This window comes from Anoplolepis gracilipes, chromosome 3, assembly GCF_047496725.1.
Source record: "Anoplolepis gracilipes chromosome 3, ASM4749672v1, whole genome shotgun sequence".
NCBI lineage: Eukaryota > Metazoa > Arthropoda > Insecta > Hymenoptera > Formicidae > Anoplolepis > Anoplolepis gracilipes.
In genome coordinates this window covers 10,930,579-10,952,817 of record NC_132972.1, presented here as the reverse complement: position 1 = coordinate 10,952,817, position 22,239 = coordinate 10,930,579, and the positions used below count along the sequence as shown (strand labels likewise).

Genomic DNA, 22,239 nt, shown 5'->3' with positions numbered 1-22,239 from the left:
ATACATATATATATATATATTGAATACTAATATGAGTCACAGATTGCAAGATTTTATTTCTTTCTTATTAAATTATTTCTTTTTAATTTTAAGTCTGCCTTTTTATAATTTTTATTTGTAAATTTAATTTTTAACGATGACCATTTAGAATATATGCCTACTCTATAATATTCGCGATCATTTATATACAAATATATAAATAAAACCGGTGTCTCTAGAGATTTTAACATAGATTATAGTATTTGAAAATTTTATTTTCAATCTGCTTAAAGCCTTATCCAGTCTCCTTTGTTTCAATTTCCTATTCTTTTCAGTCTGCGTATTTCATCAATTTATTTTTCGTAAAAAAAAGCTTAGATGCTACTCCGGTGCAAGGTGCATGCAAACCAACTGTGTGTCACACAACACATCTCAGTTCCTTTTTTTTACGTTCCATGAAGGTGAGTTTTCCTGTCTCAAGTTCAGTGCCACCTCGCAGATTAGCCTCGACTTGCCCGTTGCACAGCCTTGCTGGCGATCACTATGAAACCATGGTGGTTCGTATCCCGGCGACAACGGAACAATGCAGTATCTGAGTATCGCGGCCCCGCAGGTAACCGAACCCTCCTGCACCGGCGCCTTTCATCCCTCTTTAGCCTCTCCCCTCCCCTTCCTTCGTCTGTCTTGCCCGCCAACGCCAGAAGATCCTCGACAGGCGGGGCAACAATACTCGTCTGGATTCCCCATCACGTTCTTTTCGACCAGGACGCACCGGTTTTCTAAATGCATACGATCAAGTCGCATCGAGCGCGTGTGTGCATCGAGCAGTTGCAGCGAGAAGAATTGTCTGAATTCGAATGTGCATATGCAAAAGAGAAATGCGGGATGTGCGAAATAAGGGTGACTAGGATTGAATGAAAATTTCAGAGATTCAGATGTGTATTGTATCTTGTTACTTTTTTACCGAATGAAATTAAAGTACTTTATTTTTTCGTGAAATTTATAATGATCTAATATAATAAATGTAATAAGCGTTATATTAAGTTTTTAGTAAAAATATATTAAAAATAAAATATTAAAAGATAATTACACATATATTCAATAAAGCATTGAGTCTCACGCAATAACTGTTTCCTCGTTTCATAGATAAGTTGCACATCTCTTTCTCCCACTCTTTTATAGATTGCAAATAACTTTCATAGATTGTAATTAACTCTGGCGTCATTTTAGTCTCTGGAAAAATATCTGCGATGTTGACTAATGAATAAATATAATTATTTATAATATTTATTTATAATATTATTATTAATGTTTTGTGTTCTCTTTCTTTTTAATATTTGAATATATCTTTACTAATTATATATAGATTGCGTATAATTTTTTAATTCAGACAGGATAGAAACAGATTAATCAGAATTGCAAATCGCTGTTTATAATAATTTTAGAAGCAACTTTATCATATTTTATTTGCATCGACTTATATTTTATATTTTATTTTTATCATATATACATATAGTCATTTGAATTACATTAATATATATATATTTTTTTGTCAATTTAACAAGGTACTGCAGTTGCTTTGAATTAAAAATACATTTTAATCAAGTTGTGCTGAAAAGCTATTTCTAACGTTGACGCAATGTCACCGTGTTCTTGCGCAGCAGATTCAAGCAAAAAATTATAATATCAAATTGAATCGATATATTATTTACTAAGATAGCAATTTTCAAATTTTTATTTCAAACAATATTTAAATATAAAAAAGGTAAAAAAGATTTAATTGCAATTTATTTCAAAATATATTGATATTTTTTATTCAAAAATTTTCTTTTCTTATTCCCGCATGGCTAAAATTTTAGAGAATTGCTTAGTCAAACTAATCCAGGGGACATTAAATAAATAAAAAATCGATACCGATACGTGAATTTATAGAAATGAGAGCTCAAGTTCACTTGTTCGTCCAGTCTGACCATCAAGTGGCGTGGACATTCACCTCGGCCCTGGAGAAAATGCATCGCTCGCAAGTTCACGACATCGAGTCCCGGTTTGGATGAACGCTTGACTCCCTGGAGACATATCTGGACTGTTTTCTTTGGAACTGGTTACTTTATTTGGTCAACTTGAAGGAGCCTGTTCATGACCCTCTGGTTCCGTCGCTCATCAACGGATGCGCCTCGTTCTTCATCCTTTTAATACGTGCACGAGTATTTCGCAATTTTTACGCGTAAATATTGCAATGCAGGAAAATTTATCTTTACATAGAAGAATTATACAATTCTTCTGAATACTAAAAATGAACGTATAACTCATAATTCATTTTGCGTAACAAGTATATATTATATAAATTCGTAGGAGCTGTCGAGTAAACTGCTATAAACTTTCAGCGCGTTAACTTAGAGAAATGTTATCAGAAATTATTATGTGTTATTGTGAACAGAGTATTATTAAGTAATATCAATCTTTAGTATATTAATCAGACAAAAAATTTTAAAATCTTTAATAGACAGTCTCTGTTAAAGTTGAAAAGATTTTGAAAAAAGCGAGTTCTTTTTGCATGAACTTGTTTCCAGTAAATTTACGAGATAAGATAACGAACCGTAACAGAAAGGAAAACGAGAAAATATATGGAAAGGTTGCATTCCAGACTACCATAATGGTTCGTACCTTTGCGCTGGGAATAGGACGTCTTTAGATTCGCGTGACGGTAGACGCAATATACACGTGAGAAAAAGACAAGTCTCGCGATATTTTCTCATATGCTACACATCGTATACTCTCATAATGTTACTCCAAAGTATATCTCGTATTCATGACTTCACAGAGAAAGAGATAAATTTATGTAAGTCTGTGATTCGTATACATTTAACGTAAATTATTATATTTTAAATAGGATATATAATAGACATTTTTACTAAATAAATTGTCGGATCAATATTTTATTTATTATATATATATGATATACCGCAGATATGTTAAAGATTAAAAAAAATATCAAGATAACAGCAAACATCTTATTAATGATAACTTAGACATATATACAAATCACGTTTCTACAAAAAATACATGTTTAAATAATTAATTATTAATTTTAAACTCTAAATTTCTACATTAAAATCTGACTTCTACATTTTTTACTAGCTGTTTTCTTTTAAAAATTGTAACGTATCTCCTTGTATTTGAGTATCAAAAACTTATTAGATTATTATTTACCATTTATAGAAATATAAAAAGCGCCTATACATATATGCATTGATCCATTCAGCGTGATTCTGCAAAACTCGGGAGAGGAAATAAAATTATTTTCCCGTGTTCGCGGAGGACATGACCGTCGCGAGTCTCTACGAGAATGGCGAACGGGCAAGCATCACGACAGAAGAGAGAAAGAGGCAAAAACTTGAAGACACGAAGGGAAGAGATGCGGGAAGAAGACGAAGAAAGACTCGATCAGAGAAGTGAGTGAGGGAAATAGAGAAAGAAAGAGTAAGAGAGAAAGAGAGAGAGATAGAGAAAGAGAGAAAGAGAGAAAGAAAAAAAAGAGAAAGAGCAGGAGGATAGGAGCGATGCGGTGAGGAGGAGGACGAAGAGGACTGGCCCGTAGCATGCAATCTTCGCCCATTGAAGACGCGCTGGGAAACTGCATGGTTATTATGCCTGAATGGAACAGGGGACGGGGTGTGCGGGGTCGGGAAGAATGTCGAAGGTAGCAGCGGAGGATGAACGCGAAACGTGCACGTTCCTCCCGGCGAGGGGGAGGTTCTTGCTCTGTAACCGCGGCACGCAACTTGGGACCATGTGCTGGTTGCGCGCGTCGTTAGAACCCGGTTTCACGACGAAAACCCGTGAACGTCCTCCACGTCCGGGAGAAAAAGAGAGAGATAAAAAGAAGAAGAGAGGGAGAGAGAGAGAGAGAGAGAGAGAGAGAGAGAGAGAGATTTTACCGCGGTCTTTTTGCGCTATTTGACGCCGTTGCGATTTTATGGCATGCATGGTGCACAGCCTGCCCGTTTTACGAAGTCACGAAGCAGGTTCATGCTCGAGGAGAGACTCGAATGTGGAATCTCGTTAAAGGCTCGTCTGAATGGGATTACCATCGTTAGAAAATATCGTTGGATAAAAAATTAGCGAATTAGTTCATCCGTTGTGTTACTGGAACACGTGTATTCTAAATATAAATGTTTTTATAGCTGTTACTTTTATAACTTTTACACTTTTATAGCATATTTCTATGGGTGAGTCTATCTGGTATCAGCTACTTTCTAAATAGCTTGAATGAAACAAATAGTACTGATTGTGAAATGCCTAATTGAACATTTTATAGCTTGAAACAATAACGAGTATAATATTTGTAAAAGAATATTTTCAGTTAAGTAAAAAATATTAGATTCTAGATTCGAAATATTAGATGTTTATATGTAATTCAAGAATATTAGTCTATTGTAATATTATTTTCTGTAAAGTTTGTCGTATTTATTTTTGTTTTTATTAATTATATTTTTCTCAAGAAATGTTTTAATCAGGAAGATATTTTGCAACTTCCTTGTTACACATATATAAATAGATACGTAGCTTGAGACAGGATGCTGACAACTCGATTGTCGAAGCGGTTGGAACGCCTCCATTCAAAGGCTGAGTGTCGTACGAGGCTCGTACAAAACGCGCTTGATAAGAAGTACCTATAGGTACCGTAAGGCGAGCATTTAAATTACTGTGGAATGTCACGTCATGACAAACACCTTATCCGATAACCGATATAATATTATTTGTTGCATCTTTAAACAGGTAAAAAACTTTATAAAATATGAAAGATGTTGTTAAATTTATACATATAGGAAGAAAATGTATGAATCTCGTAGAATAAAAACATTTAAAAAATGACGATTATGTTTTGTGAAAAAAAAATTTATTGAAGATGATATATATCAATAAAAAATACAAAGCGTTTTTTTTAATTAATATACATTTAATTAAAATTTGTAATATCTACCTTTTCTTAACAATGTATAAATCATTCACCTTTTCTTTAAATCATTCAAAATATTATTTTTATTTATACGTATGATGCAAAACTTATCGATGTAACAACGAACAGTATATATATTTTTCTGAAAATAACGCATCGAAGCTGCATTTATGTTTTTCATCATGAGATAAAATTTTCTTTTATCCTTTCATCTTATAATATTGTTGATTCGAATATAATTAGATTTATTGATGACGGAAGGTTACGTCATAGCGAGTTCTTAACGTGCAATGATTCAGTGATTCTTTCATCAAAGCAGTAATCTCTGCTACCTGCATATCTCGATGAACAGACGTTTCATCGATTTTCCCGAAACATTCCGTTCAAGACGTTGTCTCGCTACGAGCAAGAAACATCATCGCGGCATTGAATTCCGGGCCAATACGAACGCCCCCCTCATCAACCTCAATTAAACTCCACCGTCTCGCAGTTATGCTCACTTCGCACCCGAGGCGCACCGAGTGCTACTGGTGTTAAGTCACTACATATTATTGGTTGAGTTCACTCGTCTCAAGGAGGCTCTCATGCTGCCGTCAAACGAGTCGTTTCTTCTCTGTATTTTCTTTATTGCGGCAGAAATTTTATTCGCAGCTTATAATCGAAAACATTTAAAAATGATAAATGCGTTTTACGAAACGTTTTATCGAATATAACGCTGATTATAAAATAATAAAATGTTAGATTTGTTTAAGGTTTTAGAATAAAATTACAGAGTCTATATTTGTCTATGTTTGCAATCTATATTTTGTTTTTTTTTTGTAATTATCTCAGATCACATATTAATATTAATTAAATATATTCTATGATACGTTTTTGTGGAGAAAAGATTAAAGCATATTTTTGCGACAATTGTAAAATAAAATAAAAAAACCGTAATAAATTTTTAACAAAGCCAAAATAATAAACGGCTCAGAATTTTATAGAGCTCCATTAAGAAAAGATCGTCGTCTATTGAAAATAAGCAAGTAGCTGTTGCAATGCAACTGTGTATTCTTACGAGCTCTAAAAGCGCTTTCTGTTTTGTAATGACGCCGATGTTACGCCAAGTTTCAACGAGAGGCTACAAATCCTTTCCTGCTAGTGACCCTCGAGCTGTGGCCGTGTTCCTTGAGACTCGCTCCTTGAGATTCGCGCTGGACATGTTGCTGAATGTGGTCTTTGGGATTACGTATCGGGGGCAGTGTCGTTGAACTTCAATACTCGATATATAATAAAAGGGGAATCCTCGTAGTCTCAGGATCCGCCGCACTCTTTCAGCCCAATGAATACCGCGAGTCTTTGAACTTCATCGCTGACTGGCACGACTCGGCGCATGCACGCGTCCCGATTTCCGCTGTGATCAGATGCAATAGCCTCGATATTTACTCACATTTTGAACGTTCGCGAGATATAACGTACCATACGATAATGTCATAAAATATTTTGCAATTAACATTAATGTGTGATGAATTTAAAAAACAAAAAAATATAGACTAAACTTATATAATATAATAAAATATATTAATATATTTTATAATTATATAATAATTATAAAAGTTGAATAAGCTTAATATTCAAACATCATAATTTAACGTCAATTCGCATTGATTCATAAAATGTATTTATCATTTTTATATGTTTTTGATTATAAATTTCTTGATTAAACTTCTCTCAAATAATTAGCCAATAAAAATCATAAAATAAATCATAAAATACAAAAAAGTAATTTTTCAACGATTTTGTGCAATACTTAATGCCAGCGGATATTATATATAATTAAAATATGATGTTCTTATTTGTATATAAAATACTTTAGTCATAATGGAGCGTTTTGGAATCTTTCAACTCAATTTTTACTTTTACGTTTATTTTTTAATTACTAATTAATAATCAAAATATGTCTTTATAAAACATTTATAGCTAATAAAGATTCAAAGTATAATCTAAAAGTAATAATGTTTCTAAAATCGAGTGTACATTTAATAATTTTAATATTGTCAATATTATTGCAGTTTAAAATACAAACTCTATAGGTTACATTAAGATTATTGATAGATGATTTTAACGATAACGCTCTCACTAATAATATTTTTACTGATAACAAATTTGATTGGCAATATATATAATATATATTCATAAAAAATTTATATATATACATATATATATACATATATACAGTCTCTGAAAAAGAGAAAGAGAGAGAGAATTCTATATTTGTTATCATTTACTTTAACAAGCAATAAATTCGTTTTAATATTATGTTTACATTAAAATTATTCCATTTGTTTTCTGTCAAATTTGTTTTAATTTTCTAAATATATAAGTAATCTAAATTTCCAGATATTTCTTTTAGATCAAAATATCTTGAAAGAGATCAAGTTTATATAAAATCTTTAAATTGTAATATATTTTATTATTTAGTATTTTCGATAATAACATAAATACGAGTAAAAAAATATCACATGATATTTTGCTACTTGATTGTCAGCGGATACGGAACTGGCTAAGCACGTGCTTTGAGAATCCGTAGAATGCCACGCATTCTTTCGCAAGGGTGTGGACGACGAGCAGGAAAAAAACGCGATTTAACGATAGATTGATCTCAGATCCAGTTTTACACATACGTATATACATACATATATACGTACTCATGTACAGAATTTACTGAGTAATACGTATATATGGAAAATATATTCTACAAAAAAAATATGTCTCCTTCGTTTCGCACAAAATCTAATATTTAAAAATACATATTTTAAAGAGCTGTTGATAAAATTATAAGGTACTCAAGAAAATTAAAATAATAAAGTATGACAAAAAGACTATATAAATAGAATATAATAAAAATAAACAGAATATTATAAAAAGAATAGAATATAATAAAAAAGATAATACGCACACTAAAGAAAGCTTCAGTTATTATAACAATATTTCTAGTATAATATATTTCGAGTATTTGCAAATAGGTATTGCATATAACTAAGACAAAAAGGTAATAAAAAAATTCGAATATAATTTAAAAAAAAAATTCGAAAATATAAATCGAGTGAGATTAATACTATAATATATTTTATCATTTTGCACTACCGTTTATATAAAACCATAAAAACGCTAAAGCAAGGAAGTGAAAGATTTTCATTGCATTATTTCCTTTTTCATGCGTATACGAATCTGCTGATTCAATCGTGTTATAGTTGCAATAGTCAAGTTGCCTTGAGATATTTTTCGAAGATCGAAAGAGACGTATAGAAAGGTGGATCATCCCTTCGCAGCTGGATATTTTTTTCTCTCTAAACGAACAGAATTCTATGCAGAATTCCTGTACTACATTGCCACTTCTTCTTCCTTGCATTTGTATAAAACGCATGAGCATTCGATATCGGTATGAATATTGTTATAATTTTATTATTTAAAGGATATATTATTATACTATATTGTAATATAGTGTAATAATATACCTATAAAAATTTTATGAAAAAATAAGTATTAAAGTAAGATATATATTTATTACATATAAGATGTAATATTTATTAAAGTTTTTTAAGAAATAACAAATTAAAAATATATTTCTCTTTCTTTATATTTTGATGAAAAATAATTTTAAAAAAATGATTTTTTTGTTTGATTAAAATTTATAGCATTATATGGGAAAACGGCACAATTTTTCAAGCATAACGTTGTCAAGTAAAAAATGATTTTAGTTATTGTTAGACAACAATATAAATAGAAGTGTTTCTTTTATTTATCGACTTAATCATAATATCACTGTCGTAGCTTTCTCATCAATAGAACACAACACATGGGCGCAAGAAAAGTGTTACTTCTCACATCAGGCGAGAGCACTTCCCATGTGCATAATTTCGCACAAAGTATTAAATTATGTGCGTGTGAAGCATCCTCTGGTGTACCCATCACGTCGCGATATTACACAAAATTGAGCCAATCGTGGAATGCCGGTGGTGTACAAGTGGCTTTTTGTGCGCGCTTAGATTCGGCGGGTGTATCATTTCATTAGCCCATTAAACAATTACGCACGCTTAGACTCGCGTCTACACGCGGCTGTGAATGCGTTCCTTGTAATTGGGCGTAAGTTACTCTTCGAGCTCCTCTTTCGTTCGCTGGACACGTGGGTCCGGAAGATCGCGGCTATAAATCTCTCTAGTAACTGCAACCGCAATTATCTTGTATTCCACTGCTATATTATAGCAATACATATACATTATACATTTACTATGTCGACAATTAATATATAATAATAAAATGCAATTTAAATTATCAGTCTATTGGCTAGATTTTTATGTGACAGATACTTTTGAGTATAATATAGTTGATACTTTTCAACTATGAATTTTTTTGTAAAGTGCGATTTATAAAGATGACATTAAACGCGTTTAATATTTACGCACCACATTTTATAATTGCTGAAAATATCTTTAATTAAAATAGATTTTAATTAAATTAAATTAGATCTTTTGTCTCAAAGAAAACAAAAAAGAAATAAAAACGAGAATTAACGAGGAGACAGCGACAATGCGAGACAATGTACGAAGTAAAATGCATTCAAAGCACGAGGTGAATGCATTGTCGCTCGACCCTGATTGCTTCTGCTGTTGCATCAGCAGAGATAGCTCAATTGCTGAACATCCAGTGCTACTCAAGTTCCTTCGTGATAAATCACGCTCATGATAATTTTCTATGCCTGGTTAAATATCGTATTGCAAATTCTAGAAATAAAAATTGATAGAATTATTTGATACATATGTATAAATATCAGGGCTACGACAATATAATAATATTCAAATCTCAACCTCTCTTTCTCTCTCTCTCTCTCTCTCTCTCTCTCTCTCTATCTCTCTCTCTCTTTCTTTTTCTCTTTTTATATTTTTAGGTATTAAAAATATTCAAAAGAAAAACTATCTTTTTTCTTAGCTCTACATAAATGTTTAGTAAATTAACGAGTAATAAGGGAAATAAGGTGGAAAGAGAACAATCAAGTATATGGAACGGTGTTTAAATTGTTCACTACATTAATATCGCGCAAGATGATCCGCGGACCGATGCGTCATTCGTTCGTCGTGATCGACATTAGTTCAAGTAGTGTTGACCCGAGCTTGTTCCCTTACATCCTTGCGACTCGTTATCGATTCGTGGGAATCTATTCTGATCCCATACCAAAATCTATTATAATAATGCGAAAAAAATAAAAAAGTTTGTAATTGCATAGGTAAGTCAAAATAAATTAATAAATAGCGAATTGGACGAATAAATAAATTTTAGATGCAAACTCATGCGCGCGCGAATGTTTCATCATAAACATATCGCTTTCGGAGATTGAAACTATTGTACATATATCCATATCCGGAGATTAAATAATAGCGTGCTTTTATGAGAGAAAAATTAGTTACTTATTGCACTTAATTACAAAGCACATTTCTAAGTTTTTTAACAAATAATAACAAATTTATAATACCGCATTATTTAGTTTTTATTAAATAAATTTTATTAATTTCATAAATCTTTTATTTTTTATTTAGAGAATATTAACATCTTGATGCTTTGTTTCTTCTTATAGAATTTCAGTTAAACATGAATAATATTTGCGTGTTAAGAAAATAACGTTTGCATTGAACCGTGCCTTGAAAGTCTTAATTTTAAAGTAACGATATGTTTTACAATTTTCGAAGTATTTTATAATTTTCTCTCTGTTTCTTTATATTTTTTTACAACTTTTTTACAAGTTTTTAAGAATTTTTTAATAACTCTAGTTTTTCTTTATAATTTTTATACGGTTTTGCTTTTTCAAATGTGTTTTTTGCGTCTTCTACATTCAATATACAACCAAAATAGAATGATCACCTGTATATTTGTTGGATATGTCTGAATTGTTCCTACGCCACGCAAGGCTGCGGAGTTCGATTCGAGGCTCTGCTTTATGCTTGGCTGGCTACCGCTCCTCTATGTCTTTCCTCTGTGCAGTGAAGGCAGAGGAGAGGACAGACGTTGCTTCAAGAACGCGGGGGAAACGCGTTCTTGCTTCCATCGCAGTCTGCTTTTTCAGCCAAGCGATACTTCGTCGAAGAATTCAATAAAGAATTACCGCATAATCTTCAACTCCGACATCTAGCTTCCTTATTTAGCCATACATTTTTATGAACTTTTATCATCTCGTCTTTATATCAAAGGATTCGACGTCGTAAGTTGGGGCCTGTTGGAACGCTGTTCGCGTATTTTAAGAGCAATAATGCCTTAAAGGAACTTGAAGGGTTTGACAATGACACGTTTGTTCAAAAGAAGTTTGATACACAATGGAAACAAAATCGAAAAATTCCCAATATTATTAAGAAAAGAAAGTATTCTTGTTCTATGTTCAATATAATAAACAAATATACAACTGGATAAACAAACCTATTCCTGGAATAGCACCCATTTCGAAACACTCCGATTTTTCTCGTGTTAACATGATGTTCTTTCTAAAGTGGACGACAAAGAGCATCATAAGCTCTTTTTTGTTCACTCAAAAATTCGATATTATGTAACGGTTGGCACGAGAAAAATCAGATTATTCTGAAAAAGGTGCTGTTCCAGAATGAGTTTACTTACCCTATTGTTTTTATATAATATTTACTTTATATTTTTTAATTACTAAATAAATATTTGCTTATGTTGTTTAATACTCTCTATTTATTATACTATTTATAAAAATATAAATTAAATATTTTCTGTTTGATGCTGTAATGCAGCATTATATAAAAAATTTACATGAATCCATAACCATATATGCATATTATTTCAATAAATTAGAAATAAAATAAAATAGAAGGAAATGCTACTTGTGCAAGTGGAGCAATATCGCTATGTCACACTGCAAAAATGTGAATTTTATTTTAAAACTAATCGCGTGTAAGTAGAACTGGGTCGTATTTTATTACTCGACATTCTATGTCAGTACCTAACATGATTTTCTATCTGATTATTTGTATATAATAAATCATATCAAAGAAGTAAGTTTTCAATATTATAAGCTTTTAGATTTATAATTCTTTCTATCTTTTCATGCAATTCACCATATGATAGTTTACTCAGAATCGATATAAAAAGAAAAAAAAAACAATTATAATAATTATTTAGAAAAATAAAGAAATTTAATAAAACAGACACAACACACATATATGAGTGCTGCTTACTTCGTATATGATTTAAAAATTTTAAAAATTTATAAAATTATCATTTAAACATCTATTATTTAAATACTTAAGAATTTAAATAAATCACGTTCTTTTATAATTTTTTTTAAAATCTTAAATTAATTAAATTAAAAAAATTATATTTTATATATTTCAGCAAAAATTTTTTTTAACGTAATAAATATTTTTTTAAGTTGATTATTTAATATATTAATAATATAAAAAAAATACATTTAAAAAAATATTTAAGAACAAATCATATATCTTTCAATATTCTTAAATCAATGTTGCTAAAATCAGAATTTAGCAGTATATATTTTAAAATAAAAAAAATGATTTTGTTTAATTGTTTAATAAATTCGAATTAAAATCGGATTCCCAGAAAAGTGTGCTTGCAATATCTTATCACTTTACTTCTTTTGTATGATACTGCCGCTTTAACGAAAGTTCCAGCAAACAGCGTTATATCATTGGCCTCGTTCTTGTCCTGACACTTTGGATGAACCGAACTGATTAAAGCTTAATTAGTCGTTTAACAAGTTATATTTAACTCATGGTATTTCTCTTTCTTCGTACTGTACTTGACAGTAAGAAAAAGACAGGAAAAAAGAAAGAGACCAAAATTGAGAAACGTCGCCGCGTTTGTGACACAATAAATCGTATATTCCTTCTTTACTTTTTTTTTTCTTTGTGTCTTATCCTATCCTTTTAGAAGTTTATGGTATTATCGATACTTCATCAATTACAAGCAAAAATAAAAATGGCATTTTTTGACATGAAAATAAAATACGCTGCTTATCTTTTCATTTAATCTGACGTTCTCGTCAGAGAAAGTATTATACTTCTTTATCTTTCGCTTACGAAAACAAAAGTGCAAGGATTTTAATCGAGCTTTGTCGGCAGTTCCTAATATGATTTGCTTATTGTAAGAGCAGTCGGTTTCTCTTATCGTAGTGCCAAGATACGCAATTTCTTATCTACCGAGCGATAATTGCGCCGTAGTAAACGACGCAGGTGTAAAAAATAGTCATATGATTATATAAGTCAGATCTAAGAGACTGACATTATTTTATAATAAATATTTATATACTTAATTATATTAGTTTCCTATTAATTTTTATATAGTTTTCAAAATTTAATTTCAAGATTTTAAGAGAGAGAAATACACACAAAATTATAAATTTCAATTAATATTCAAAAATATATTGTTTTTCCAAAAATACTTATATATTCAAATAAAAGATGTATGCATATCATATTTCATATTAAAAACATTTCTTTGCCATAAGTAGTTATAATATACTGTGTTGCAAAAATTGCGAGCTTGGGAGCGCGACGGACATTCAGCGAGTTGAATCGAGAGTGAGTCGAGAAAGCGCGATTCATAAAAGCATTAAAGTTTGCGTAACTAAAATGTTCGTTCAGCTAAGCGGAACAGGTAAATTTGCTCTATGGATAATAAATCTCTAAATTGAGATCACACACACATACATACGGACACAAACACAGTGCAAATTATATTAAAATATTTATATTAAAACATTTTAAAAATATAATTGTTATTTAAAAAATTTCACAGATATATTTAATATATTAAAGATTTGTATTAATTAAAGAAAAAATATGTAAATGTTTACACTTCTTTCTCTAAAATTTAAAATTTTTTATTAATTGAATTTATGCAAAAACGCATATACAAATATGTTCTGTAATTTTATTTATTAATAAGGCTTTTTCAATTAAAAATTCTTTAATTATATATTTTTACATATATTATAATTAATATAAAAAAAATATTACAGCTAATCAATTTACATATTTTTACTGCACCGAGATTAAATATTTTTCTTTTTTTAAATAATTAAGTTGAATATTATATAATATTGCAGTTTTAATAGTTCTCGGATTATATAAATTATTAATTAAAAAAAATTTACAAAAAATTACTTTGCACAAGATATCGCAATAAAAAGCGTATCAAAATGTACACGTTGTGAGATAAAACATGTGGTAAAGTTTACCATGTAAACAATGGAAAATCAAAATTCCACGCATAATTAAATTGTTTTAAATGTTACTAAAAAAGATTTAAATAATCCAAATAAAAGATATATAAGTTCATATATATGGGTGTAAAATATTCTGGCTCAAACTACCTGTTAATTCGTAAGCATTTCGCTCGAATATCACTGATTCACTTAACTGATAATAAAGTTTGACATACACTTGCAAGTTTCATTTTCTGAGAATACCTCTCAGTAATCAATAGCAGGAATTTCAATTTGAGAAAAGCAAAATTTACGAACCTCTTTCTTCAATGACGTCCGCTCCGTCGGCGTAAATCACCATAAAGAGCAGGTAAATTCCAAAAATCTTGGCAGGCGCCATCCTGAGTCCTCGTGATCCAAAGATGTCGAGGAAACTCTAGGGCACCCTCACAATAACCGGCGACGCATATCCACTGCACCACCACTACACATTCGTCACCGTCGATCGCGCAAACTTCTTAAACTCCGCGTCTTCTCGACGACGATGCACGTTAGTTTCACATTTAGCGATCGCGACACGACAACAGTCTCGTACTTTTAAATTTACGTTTTGCACGCGAAATAATCAAAGTTTCAAACTCCACTTACGATCGAAACATCGCTGAATCATTCGTATCGTGAATAACTGATAAGATGCTTCTTAATTATCAATCTTCCGAGCTTATATATCAGACCACGTGGAGCAGCGTATCAACACACCTGATATTTGTTTTGAATATGGTTCCCAAACTTTCGCCGGAAGCCTTTCCCGACGATGACAACTCTCGCGGAGCACCGTGCTCCGAAAGCGCGAACACGCACTCGCGTTATCGATTAAGACGAAGGGCGTGTGATCAATGTTTTTCGCGACGTAAGATTTACACGAATCGGAATTGCGCGAGGGATTTTTCTCTCAGGCCGTTCTGCCGAGTGTTTACAACGCGCGCGCGGACCTACTCCCACGCCGGTCGCGTCGAGAATACGCACGTTCGATCTAAGACGACCCGCGTGCCACTAGTTGGCGCGGCGCGTCACGTAGACTCCCGAACTCGACCGAAGATTGCCGACAGCTGCGCGGGCCGCGTCGCAGTGTTGTTTGTAAACGGCGGGTCTCGGTACGCGCGGTAAAGTTTTATTATCACAGCAGTGATAGACGGAAAATTAAATACACGGTAAGTAGATAATTTTACAGAATTTGAACGAAAGTCTTTTACACTGGGTTCGCGTGATCGACATCTGTATCGACCGTAGCTGAATCTAAGCGGATAGTTATTTCGAATTCAAGTGCACGCACTACAGATTAGATTAGATGCGAATTGAATATATATTTTTGCAGAATGCGTTAGAGTGTCTCGCATACATTCGAGAGACAAATATAAAAATAATTTGATATAAATATCAATATCTGACAATGATAGACTTGAAAACTATAAATTTCGGATTATTATATTCTTCGCGAATTTTTTCTATATAGGATGATTTTAGATTTGAAGATATAAATTGTTGAATATTTATACTTCTTTTTTGAATATGCTTAAATAATCTGAAACATGTAAATATTTAGAAAAACAATAATTTGTTATATTTTGTTTTCTTTATAGTAAAAATGCGAAAAATCGAAGGCACGATACAAATGCGTAGTGATAGTGCAGTGAATATGCGTCGTGGGTTATTTATCTGGACAGTTTGAAATTCCTTGATCTCTGCATCACCAAGATTTAAGATGACGCTGGCCAAGATTCTCGGAATTTTCATGTTGATAATTGATCGGCGAACGTCACTCTAGAAAAAGGTATGTACATTTTGCTTTAATAAGATGTTCTGGAATAACATTTATAATTCTACAATTTTTGTAATATTTTCATATTAATTTTCTACTTACCGGATCAGTAAATATATAAAAGTTGTTAAAAGTTGACAATTAATATAATATACATGCGCGACGGAAAGGTTAAAAAGAGTATGCGGAAGATATTTTTCTCCCGATGAAAAGAGAGAACGGATGTGCGTGTACAGCCCTGTCGATTCCAAGAAGACGTTAGTCGTTTTATAGTTGCAAAAATTGTCGAGAAGACTGGTTTCTTGTCGCCAATGCACGCACGTACAATGTATACATGTGACATATACGTGCGATCGCGTTCCGAAGAAATCTGTAAAAGAGAAAACAGTGCACACACAAGGAGTAAACTATATAAATGTCGCACTATATTCTGTTTTTTTATTTGCAAAAGTTTCTCATTACAATTTTTTTTAAATTTTTTAATCCATTTCTTTTTCTCTCTTACGTATATTTCTATTATTGTTTATAGTAAAAGTATTTTGCAATCTAAAAAAAGTAAAACAATTGAAATTATTCTCTTAATTATATAATATTGCATTTTGTAATAACGTCCAATTTATTAAATTATTTATGCAATTTTTTAGAACCTTTATAATAATAATTTTGTTATAGTGTGATATATTATGACCGCTCTGCCTTCAATTAAATTGATAATATATTTATACTATTTGAGAGAATTTATCTGTTATGTCAAAATATAAAAATTTATATGTCAAAATAAATCAAAATATTTTATTTTATAATTTTTTTATATATTATTTTACTAAAGTTGAAGTTTTATAAAGCAATAATATATTTTTAAAAAATTATTGTGCTTTGAAATTATTATAAATAATTATAATTGCACTGCAAAATTTCTCAATAGAAAATGCTATAAACTATTATAGTCTGTCAAAGATAACAAGCAGATTTATTACATTGCATTATCGTGCAGTATATGATTGAAACCTAAGTCACATGCATTTCTAATAAATTTATCATTATGTATATTATTTATTAGAATTTTATTTTTTTATATTTTAAGCGAACTGTTTGTATCCATGTTAAAGTAATCAAGCAGATAAATGAAGCGTTTCACACATGTGCGTATCATGTTTCGTCATTTAGATGATTAATTGTCTTTGTTCAGAATTGCACATCATTGATTAAAACAATATTGTGTCTACATCGCAATATCTACACATTTTTATGAAAATAGCATCTAATTTAGTAATAAATGAATTAAAATGTACTATTTCAAGATTTTAGAAATTTTATCACAGCAAAGATATTATAATTAAGATGATTTTCTCTGATTTCTAACGAAGCGCCGTCACATGCGTATCTAGAATTAATAACAGTCTTCATAAAAATGCAGATGGCTTCATCGTGCGTTTGCCGTTCTCTTTTCTTCCTCTCTTTTCGAATCGTTATTCTCCCTGAAGCAACGGTTCCCAAGCGGGATCCGGAAGACACGACCAGTATTTTTCTCTCTTTTTCTTGTCCCAGCTTTTTTTCACCCGCATGTAAAAGAACCAAATGTGAATTTCGTAATGAATCTTATATGTAAAGATGACAGACATGTCTAAATAATTTGCTATAGATCGTTGAAATATATTGCATCTTAACATGAGAACAAAATACATTATTTTTTTAAATTGTTTTTTCCAAAGAGTATCATCTTTTAACGCATGAAATAAAATTTAAACCGATAACGAGTTTTTATAAAGATATAACAGTTTTAATTAATTTTTGTTTGAAATACTTTGCACATAACTTAAAAGATTACATTTTTTAACAATTAATTTTAACAGTTACTTAATTTTTATCTTATTTTACTCTCATTCTACTCTTTTTCTGATTTTTATACAATAAATTTTTTTTTCAGTATTTAATTTAAAATAAGTATTCTAAATGATTCAAGATGCATATCGTATTTTTTATAACATTAAAATAAATATTTAGCACGTGTTGTTTAATTATTATAAATTTTGTATAAAAGTATAAAAAGATATATCATATAGATTCGGTACCAATTTTTCATTGATTAAAAAATGTAAGATTTATGCATTTCATAATTTTTGTTATTGATATGTATAATATCTTATATCGAAGCAGGTGGAATAAAAGAACAAAGGTGTTAAACAATTTTATTATTTTTACTTTCTGTTTATTATAAATAACAAGATGCATATTCGGTGCGCACGTGTCATTTAACTCTTGTATAATATATTTATATATATTTATATGTTAATCAAGCTCCAGAGCTAGTTTTATTTCGCTTACTGTATTATGTCTTATTTATGCAGAGTGAGATTTACACCTCGCTACAATCTGTATTTCGCGATATCGCGTGGAAAATTAGAAATTTCATCGCGGATGAACTTTGCGCGTTATGCGGCGAAGGAAAACCGTATTATCTTCGCGCGAGGTAGAAGTGGATGTTGAAAATCTATCTGCTCCCTCGATCATGCTGTATAATTTTTTAAGCCCTTCAAGACCAGCGGCATTACCGCATTTTTATCTGAATGATATTTTTTAACATTGATGCGCCAATTAAAATGTAGATACAAATCCGGATAGGTTTCTTTTGTCGTTGAAAAATTGTTTAAAAATTTATCGTACTGATATGCGCGTATCTCACGAGTAACTTTGATGAATACGAGGATTAAAATCGTGAATTAAGATCGATCAGTTGACGAACAATTTGATGATATCGCTTATTGTGGACTCGGCCGATATGTCTAATTAAATTCAACAATACAGTCGATGTACAGAGAATCAACAAATTCGTTGTCTTGAGCGTCGAGATAATTCGTGCCACGTGTTCGTAGGGAAATTTCTCTATCTGGAAACGAAGAAATTAACGGCAGAGTGTCCTTAAAATCTACATTATATATTTATAGCATCCGCATTAGCAACGTTTAATGCGTGCGTTCCCTTAATTATCTTGTATCGAGCTCCACGATTCTAATACTATGCTCTCGACTATCATTGCCTTAATTTGCAGTCTAAATAATGCGATCTGTGTGTATGTGTGTGTGTGTGTGTGTGTGTGTGTGTGTGTGTGTGTGTGTATATGTGTATGTGTGTAGTTACATATATGTATAATACCTATTGTATATTTTTATAAATTCTCTTTATATGAAATGATTAAATCTTCTGTCTCTCGAGATGTTCACTGTTTTGACTTCCTTCGTTCTCGCGCATTTTTTTATCATATTACTTGCCCCGAAATAAAAAAACAAAGAATTTGTAAAATTCACTGTTTCGATATGCACGTTATGTAATGATATCTACACATGTTTCAAATTTCGAAACGAATCTCTAAATATTTTTATAGAGACTCTGCTTGACGTAATGCTGCATGTATATAAAAACAGATTTAGTTTGACATGATTTTATCAAATTTATTTTATCATCAAATTTTTTTCTTATTTATTTCTTTTTCGATTTAAAATATGTTTGATAGTTTGTGTGGTGATTACTCTTAATTAAAGCAATCATTTAAAAGTTGAGTTGAGAAAAAATATGACGATGCCGATTATTATGAACGTGATGTTTTGAGAAAAGACGCGCGAAAAGTGAAGAATTTCGGAGGATGCGCTAGAATCATATATACAGAAAATTAAAGGCGATCAAATTTTCGAAAGCTATGTACGACATCTTATAACAGGCACGTCTTATTATATCACGCTACAGGCTCAAGCAAGCTCAGTAAAAATACCGAACTTGACGCTTTCTTACTTCTTTATATTACAGTTATTTATTTCCCCTTTCTTTTTACATCACTTTTAACCATATGCATATTCGTACATATGCGTACTCAATTCTCATACGAACAGTCTCTATTTTTATTAATTAATGAAAGAATGCAACAGTGCGTATACGCAAATGAACGAATAATATCTCATTTATTTTAAAAAGAAATTGTGTAAAAATTATCGGATATATGTATATATTCTTTTAAAGATAATCCGCGATAGAAGCATTGAATCTTGTGACAAAAGCTGCCATCTCTTGTAAAGAAATTGCTGAAAATCGACTTTTTAAATTAGACTTCATCGATTTCTCTATATTAGACTCAGAAGAACTTATAAGCAATTTAATCGAAAATATCTGACCCGTTTAGTAATACCAATCCCATAATCGATTAACTTGATTTTGTATTTATTATCCATTTGATCTTTGTTATTTCAAAATCTTAAATAACTGTAATTAAATTTATTTGTGTGTAAAATAGCGAAAAAATATTGCAATTATAAATGCAATTATATATTGCAATTATAATATTCAAAATTGGTTGTTTCTTTACGAATCATATTGAATAGATAAAGCGCATAAGCTGCTTAAAACTAGTTTTCTCAAAAGGTGTAACAAAAAATTTTATCATTATTTTATCGTTATTTTTACATATTATCAGCAAACAAGACTATCTTTTGCAAATTAGCTTTTAATATATGGAGAATAGATTTATATTTTTATTAATTTAATTTAATCCGCAATATGCGGGTATTCTTTAACATTATATACTGCCCGACAGATATAGACATAATTTATTCGACGTTATTTCATTAAGAAGCTATTTGCAACTTGTTAAAAGTTGCTGCCAGTTACACTTAATATAAGTTTCTGTTGTTATAAACACGAAAAGCGAAAGTGCGCGTTCTTCTATAATGTCAGTCACACACACATGTTCGATATCTTGTGACGTTATTTAATACTTTTCCGATTTTTATTTAGAATTTACGAAATTAACTGTTTTCTTTAAAATTAATCTTTACATGAGTTTTTTGCACACATCTTACGTTAAGGGCAATTTTATTCTTTATATTTTAAATGTTTAGTCACTGTATTTAGTTACGTATTTAATTTACATTTTTGGAAATAATATATGGATTATAATCGCGACTCTGTTTGTGTTAACGGTTAACGTATACTCATGTATATAGAAATATATCTCGAAATGTCGAACAATTTCAAATTTAGGCAACAGTATTAAAATATCAAAATATCTATAGAAAAAGAAAAGGGGCAAATTCTTTAAAACTTTTAAAAATACCTTCTCATCATGAAAATTTAAATGAAGATTTACATAAACAATAATTATGAATCCGTTAAAAAAATCGCGAAACATAATTTTATACGACAAAAAGTGAACGATGTTAAAAAGTTGCTCTGCTATCGTTCATTAATTTTCTTAAAAATAAAATTCAATGTATGTCTGACAATAATAACATTATTTTCTTATTTAGCTTTAATAAATCGATACTCCTAACGTCGCACAAATATAATATTGATAAAACATCTAAATGTCTCTTAAATATAGTAAATCCCTTCGTTAAAGCTTTTAACTTATAATTATTTAGAATTAAACATTTATTACGAACGCGTATGGTCGATCCAGCGCAAATCGCGATTAAAATAAAATGTCGTGCCGACGTAAGCTCCCGAAAAAGGAATCAGCGATTAGTACCGCGAAGGATCGTTGCTCGACGAAACCTTTCTAAGTTATCGATATCAATTGAGTTGCGTATTATTTTCTGATTGTGCCGATTTGCGTTGCGTAACGAAAATCATGGTGATGATGAAATTCGGCGATTAACAAACATTTTAACAAACGACTGCCTCCGATATCGGATTCTCCGTAATGTGTATGGTCGCGGTAGGCCAGTCGATCTTCTTGCTGCAAACATGATTCAATCCTTCTAACGAAGCCAGTCGGTAATCGGCCATTTTTAACGGTGACAGCGGGGCCACTGTAAAAGAAAATAAGGGAAAAATAATATCCTCGACTTCGTATTGTCATCGTTAATTTCGCCTTGAAGAGGTTGTAACGCGCATGTATTTCGCTCAAATTTTGTCACATAGAAAATCGCCGAACGAAGGATATAAATAAAAGGAAGCATGCATGCAAAATAAAAAAGGAAAACCAGATATACTGTTGTGTGCGTATAGCGAGACGTTGTGAATTGGCATGAACTGTCTACTATTCTATATTGCCCAGGTGCGAGATTGCTTCGTTCTGTCTTTTAATTATTTTTAAAAAAATTTAGAAAAAAAATGCTTTAACATGAGTGTGTGCTGTTATAATAAATGATTGTTGTTCTCTTTTTCTTTTTTATTTATGTAAAGTGAATACTTTAATTTGGATCACCTGTATCACGGAATGTAGCGCAACAGGTAGGTCCCTGTTAATATTGTAAACCGTATAGTACGTTGCTACCGACT

The 22,239-nt window shown here is 30.9% G+C and overlaps 2 protein-coding genes and 1 long non-coding RNA gene across 10 annotated transcripts in view; 1 reads left to right on the top strand and 2 right to left on the bottom strand.

Annotated features, from left to right (window-relative positions):
• The window catches only part of Egfr (epidermal growth factor receptor), a 152,998-nt gene extending 137,816 nt beyond the window's left edge, over positions 1-15,182 (bottom strand). Inside the window, exon 1 of the mRNA XM_072888686.1 lies at positions 14,469-15,182. Within this exon, the coding sequence (XP_072744787.1) occupies positions 14,469-14,550 (82 nt within the window). The 5' untranslated portion in view covers positions 14,551-15,182. The remainder of the gene's footprint in view (positions 1-14,468) is intronic.
• Positions 15,152-22,239, top strand: part of LOC140664014 (uncharacterized) — a 71,892-nt gene continuing 64,804 nt past the window's right edge. For both annotated transcript variants that reach the window (XR_012046372.1, XR_012046373.1), the window contains exons 1-2: positions 15,152-15,361; positions 15,791-15,981. This is a non-coding gene — a long non-coding RNA (uncharacterized lncRNA). The remainder of the gene's footprint in view (positions 15,362-15,790; positions 15,982-22,239) is intronic.
• The window catches only part of Mesk2 (misexpression suppressor of KSR 2), a 35,066-nt gene continuing 31,132 nt past the window's right edge, over positions 18,306-22,239 (bottom strand). For 6 of the 7 annotated variants that reach the window (XM_072888687.1, XM_072888689.1, XM_072888690.1 and 3 more), the window contains one exon: positions 18,306-21,767. In XM_072888687.1, coding sequence (XP_072744788.1) covers positions 21,622-21,767 — 146 coding nt within the window. In that variant the 3' untranslated portion in view covers positions 18,306-21,621. The remainder of the gene's footprint in view (positions 21,768-22,239) is intronic. The other variant, XR_012046371.1, reaches the window with a different exon arrangement.